Here is a 6,438-nt window from a genome sequence, read left to right on the forward strand (position 1 = left end):
GTCCCACTGTATAGAATTTAAATACTGTCTCAGTCCATCGTAGTCGCCTTTATGGAAGCAATAACCCTTACCTTTACCCCTAATGGTAGTTACCTCTTTGAGTAAATCCCACTTCAGCACACTGTGATCACTGCCACCTAGTGGTTCATTTATCTGCAGATTCTTAATGCATGAAGAATCACTGCTGATAATCAAATCAAGAGTATTACTCCCTCTAGTTGCCTCCCGAACATGCTGATGTAGAAAACAATCATCCAATAAATCCACAAAAGTCCTGCTAGTGTGTGAGTAACCAGCCCCCAAATTCCAGTCAATATCTGGGAAATTAAAATCCCCCATTATAAGACACTCTGATTTACTGGCCCACTCTATTTCCCTGTACAGTTCCTTATTATACTCATCAGAGTCATTAGGCCTATAGCACACTCCTACTCTCAATTTTGATCTCCCAATGTTTATGTCACACCAAACTGACTTCACACTGCACTGTCCAGCGATGTCGACTGGCTTCACTTCCTTGGTTTTTATGTGTTTCTTAACTAATAGCATAACCCCTCCTCCCTTCCTATCCTGTCTATCCTTTCTGTAGACGTTGTACTCCCCAAATTGCAGTTCTGCATCCCTTATATCTGTGTGACACCACGTCTCTGATATCCCAACAATATCTGCCTTCGATGTTTTGAGCAATACCTCAAATTCATCAAATTTATTTACTAAACTCCTAGCATTGGTGTACACGCAAGTATACCTGCACCTGTTTCTATTCTTAGCTACCCTAACACAACCCATGTGTTTACTTGTACCGCAATGGCTCCCAGCAGTCTCTGAAATACCATGCATCTTGTTTTTCAGGCTTCTGCTCATTCTAATAGAAGCAGTGCAAGAATCTCTTTCACCTCTGCCAGTGGCTACTGTCAATCTATTGGTCTTTGTCTCCCCCCAAGCTAGCAGTTTTCCGACCCACCTAACACTGCCTCGATAGCATCAGCAAATATTCTTGCACCCTTTCTATTTAAGTGTATCCCATCCCTGTAGAAGCAGTCTCTCCTGTTAACAAGTACAGTCCAGGCTGAAAAAAATTCTACCCCTTGAGCCTTGCACAATCTTTCCAGGGCCGAATTGATCGACAAGGCTCTCATCATATACTCCCTCCTATCGTGTCTGGGCAGAATTGCAGACACTTTCAAATTTCAAATTAAGTATGTAAGTTGAGGAGTGCCTGTATATAAAAAAGCAAGCAGACAACATTACTACTAGCAAATCATAGGGAAAAGAATAAATAAATTTTTCTGTATAAATTGAAGTTAAGCAGGTTTTTAACTCTAAAAATAGAGGCGAGGCAACAGGAATAAAATACATACTATTAATGATAATTGTAACTGCTTAAAAATATTAAACAGTAAATTAATAGTTCATTTAGTTGCCAATTTTAGAAGATTCAAAAATTACGCAGCTGTGAATATAAATTCTTGGACACTGGCATGATTTTAAGTACCCTGGTCTGGAAACCTCAAATACAATTCTCTTGAATATACATAATCCTAAGTTGACCCAGGTGCCTCCGTAGCCAAGAGCAGCAGTGCGTAGCACACACTTCTTGTTTAGTCCGGGGTCCGAGCCCGTGACCACCAAATACGGAAAGGTCAGGGAATGACCACCGCACATCCCCGGAGCAATATGGCCTTAGTTGCTAATGCTCCCAAAAACCAAATAACAAAACAAACTAACCTGACCCCATATAAAAAATTAAAAAAAAAAAAAAAAACATTTTTGCTTACCATTTTATTTGCTATACCATTCATTATTCTGCAGTCTACAGGCAGTACTTGTGTCATCATTACAAGGTGTCATCATGATACTTTCATTGGTCACAAAACTTCTTGAAGAAACCATCATAATGATGGTCTATTTATTTTCTGCCACTCATCCTCTTAGCAAAAACAGACAGAAGCCAAAACTAACCTGATGAAATGGTTGTCTCCTGAGAACAAGTCAAGGTTTCTTTTAGATTTTTAAAATCAGTCATTGATTTGATAATGATTTATTTTACAATTATTGTCTGCTTTAGAATAGGAAAAGTGATCTAGAATAATTTTTACTTTTTGCCTGACAATGCATAAAAACTTGCTTCCTTCAATCATTTGGAATTACTACTACTACTAATAAATACTAAAAAGGAATTGAGGTGTGCAGATATTTGCTAAAAAATTAAGTAAATAACAGAAAAAAACTATTAATAGTTCTACATTAATCAAAGTATTTGTCTATAAAAACAAAAAAACTATTATTGTGAAAACGATATTTATACTTACTGATATTAGCCAACATGCCACATATTTATACAAACAGATTTTCCCCCACAGTCCTATTACAAGTGCCTTCTTCCAAATGGACAGCAACTACAAGAAAGAAAGCACATAATCTTCATGAGTGGAGAACTAAAATGTGTAACATTAGAAATCGACACCTTCCTCATAACTATTGCCAGAATGTAATAATTCCAAACATTATCATTTTAATAGAGTAATTTCAAGAATAAAACATGGCAACTCTGTGGTACTACATTGACAGTGGTAGAGAACGAAAAGGAACCTGGTGGTAATTGTGCAGGCATATATGAAGTTTTCTGAGTAGTGCAGACGGTCTGCAAGAGTCTTATCAATGACATACAGGAATTTTTCTAGCAGGGATAAGGAGGTGATTATCCCCTTTTATAAGGCAATGGTTAGGTTGAGTACTTGATTACTGTATGCAGGACTCAAGGTGTATACCACACCTTGAGTATTGTATACAGGTCTGGAGGCCTCATTTTAAGAAGGATGCAGAGATGCTAGAATGAGTACAGAGAAGGGCAACAAGATTGGTGAATGGAATAAAGGGTTGCTCTTACGAAGAAAGGCTTAAGTTTTGCAAATTACAGTGTCTGGAGACTAGGCACCAGCGAGGTGATCTGATTGAGGTGTATAAAGCCTTGAATGGTTTGAGCATGCTGAATGCTGATGGTATTCTTCCTCTTGCTCAAAATAATCACCTGAGAGGGCATAAATTCAAATTGAGGAAAGACAGTTGTAGGATAGATGTGCAGAAGTTTGTCTTTAGCCAGCGGGTAGTTGGTTGGTGGTACAGAATTCCATCCTTTGTTGTGGAAGCTGATAGCCTAAACAAATTTAAGGCTGAGCTGGACAGGTATTTGGAACGAACGGAGGGGTGAAATGGGAGCGGTGTTTTTTTTTTTTTTTGGCTGATGCTGCATAAGCTTGCTTTTTTGCATCATATGCCTCTACTAATGCTAATAGCCAAACTAACAGAAAAAACTTATCAGTGAAAAGATCTAAGCCTCCAAAACACTACTTATTCATTTCACAAATATGAGTTGTCTCAGTATCAATCTCTAAGGTGCCCATTTACAGTCTGTTAAGCCCAACTCTGATTCCCAATTATCATTATTCAATCACTATACATCTGAGTTGTCTCATTTATTCTCTGTATGATTCCTTTCACTACAAAAGCAATACTTGTGTATATATACACTCTGATATTCCCTGTTAGAGACTTGGTGCTTTGGAATCCCCACTTTTCAACCTTCTCTGGTTTAAAATCTCTAGCCCATTCTGCCAAATTCATAGGTTCCTCTATCAATCTTTGAATTCCACTAATCACTTGGAACATTTAGACTTCCTTTTTTTTGAAACTCTACTTTCTCCATCCAACTTTCCTAACAGCGAGGTAATTTTCTTTGGTGATTTTAATGTTCACAATTCCGGCTGGTTGAGATGTAGAGGCTTTTTCAATGACCTTGCTCATTTACCTACCAGGATACCAGACAATCATAATCAAACAGCCAACACCCAATCTTCTTCTCACAAACAACCCATCTAAGTCATGGTTGAAGTGGCTGTCCTGTAGGCACCTTAGATCATAACTTGATGGTGGTGTCTTCTCCCATTGTGTCTTTATCTCTTGAAATGATCTGCAAGCCTTCAATTTGTGCTCTGATTATATCTGAGAAATGATTATTGTAGAAAAATCCTTTATTCCCCATTCCATCTCAAAATTTCCTTTTTTTTTTATGAAACCTTGGTTGTCTAATAAATGTGCTAAGGCTGTTCAAGATAAGAATGTTGCATACTGCAATTGGCTTGCATTCAAATCTCCAGGTTCATTTTCTCCTACAACAAAGCTCACAACAATGTAAAGCTGATATTAATTATTGCACACTACATTTTGAACATGCTAAGAATAAACAACTTGCTTCATGGCCAGCAGCTAAGCATTCTCGTCTCTTGCCAAAGTCACTGGCTGAAGCTTTTTGCCATCTGTACACTCTCATCTCTACTAAAAGCTGATGGTTCTTTAATACTTCACCTAAAGATAAAGCTAACTTACTAGCATCCTCCTTTTCTTATAACTCTTGTATTAACCATCTGGGTAAACCACTTAATACCATTCCCAGTGCACTCCACCTAATGCCTCTTGTGGATTTTCACAAAAAGGATGTCTGAAGAATTTGGAACGGCCTTGATGCCAAGAAAAGTCCAGATTCTGATGGTATTTCTACACTTGTTCTCAAATGCTGTGCTTCTGAGCTTACACCTGTTCCGTGTCACCTTTTAACACTTTCTTATTCCACTGACATTTTGCCTTCTGCCTGGAAATTTGCTCATATCCAGCCAGTTCCTAAAAAAAGGTGACAAATCCCTCACACCCAAATATCATCTCATTACACTCAGATCAACTATTTCTAAAGGAATGCAAAAATCCATTAACTGCCAACTCCTTAACTATCTAGGAATCTTCAATATGATCAATGATCGCCAACATGGATTTTGTCAGTGTCGACCCACTGGTGATATACTGGATTATATTACCTATGTATGGATAAATATAATGGAAAAGTCAAGTAGTTGCTCTTGACATTTCAAAGGCTTTTAATAGTGTTTGGCATAGAGGTTTTCCAATTAAACTTCCATTTTAATTGCCAACTGTGTTTTGTAATTGAGTACCCAGTTTTCTCTCTGTCCATTCACTGCAATAGTAGAAAACTAGCTAGTAGACTCGCTGATAGTAGAAACTAGCTGTCCTCTAAATTCTTCAGATATGCTGATATTCCCAAAGGTCAGTTCCTTCTTTCAATGCCTGCAAATCCTATCTATAGTTCTGCTGATGATAAAACATTCATTCACCTTACAGTTCGAGAAACCTTGCTCTGCACAAATAGCTTCAACTTCTCGAATATCCACTACCAATTCCCTAAATCCTGATCTTCAGATAATTTTCCAAAGGGGAAAAGAACAGTTAATTTTAATCCTTCAGAACTCAGTCCTATCTTATATTAAAAAAAAAAAAAAAGAATTCTTCTGCTTATCTGTGACAACACTCAGATTTCTAGACAAGATTACATATCTCAAGGGCTCACATCAGGTGAGTATGGGCTTGGCACACCCGGGGTCCTGAGCTGGATATTATCATTCTTCTCTATCTTGGTGATTCCTTTCTACTTCTGACTCTCTCTCTCTCTCTCTCTCTCTGGGTAATTCAATTTTTTTTTTTTTTTTGGCTAGTGCACCACACCATAAGCCTCTGGCTTCCTTGCACCATATGGCTAATAATCTCTGTTAGAGATTAATCTGATTTTGAGACACTCTTGCCAAAGCGTAACACAAATATTGATTCCTCTATAATTGAAAAACTGGGTTTTCTCTTTTGTCTCAACTTTACTTTTCTTCTACACAGATACTCACTCCATAACAATCTCTAATCCACCCTACTATGGAATATTGTTCCCACACCTGAGATGGTGTGGGAACAATTAACTCTCTCTCAGGCTTCTAGACTCCATTCACGAGGGAAATTAGAATTAATTAATTAATGATGCATCTCTTGCAAAGCCTCTCTGCTCTGTCTCACATTCTGTTTCTGCTGCATGCTTTTTCTATAGATACATCATGGCCACTATTCTTTTTTTTTTTATAAAAACCCAAACCCAAGAGGTACTAGAACCTATAGTACTTAGTACCGTGCTTGGATTGGAGGTTGAGAAGACGAAAGAAGATATTTGTTGACATTGGACTTGAACTTCTGTAGACTGTAATTTTCGGGAAATACGTATGAAGGAAGTTTGTTGCAGAAAATGGCAGTTGAATGAATAAACAAGGAAGATGAAAAGTTGGTGCTGTGAGTTTGAAGTTGAACAGTAAATGGATGTTGGGTGGTGGCGGCACGTGTTCGGACTCTTTTGAAAGAGAGAGCTGGAATTATAGAAGCCAATTCAGAAGAACAGTGCCCATGGAAGTATCTATAGAAAAGGCATGCAGCAGAAACAGTACGTCTATGAGACAGCGAGTGGAGAGACTCTATTAGAGAGGAGTCATTAATTAACCTAACTGCCCTCCTCTGAATGAAAGCTAGAAGCCTGAGATAGAGGTTTTGGGGGCACCA

General features: G+C 38.0%; 1 protein-coding gene across 2 annotated transcripts in view; it reads right to left on the reverse strand.

Annotated features, from left to right (window-relative positions):
* nes (lysophosphatidylcholine acyltransferase 3 protein nessy) overlaps positions 1–6,438 on the reverse strand; it is a 546,012-nt gene that overhangs the window by 109,970 nt on the left and 429,604 nt on the right. For both annotated transcript variants that reach the window (XM_090382308.1, XM_090382309.1), the window contains exon 9: positions 2,313–2,399. In XM_090382308.1, the coding sequence (XP_090238434.1) occupies positions 2,313–2,399 (87 nt within the window). The remainder of the gene's footprint in view (positions 1–2,312; positions 2,400–6,438) is intronic.

The sequence above is a fragment of the Mastigoproctus giganteus genome, chromosome 10 (assembly GCF_048544385.1).
Source record: "Mastigoproctus giganteus isolate SK-2022 chromosome 10, ASM4854438v1, whole genome shotgun sequence".
NCBI classification, from domain to species: domain Eukaryota; kingdom Metazoa; phylum Arthropoda; class Arachnida; order Uropygi; family Thelyphonidae; genus Mastigoproctus; species Mastigoproctus giganteus.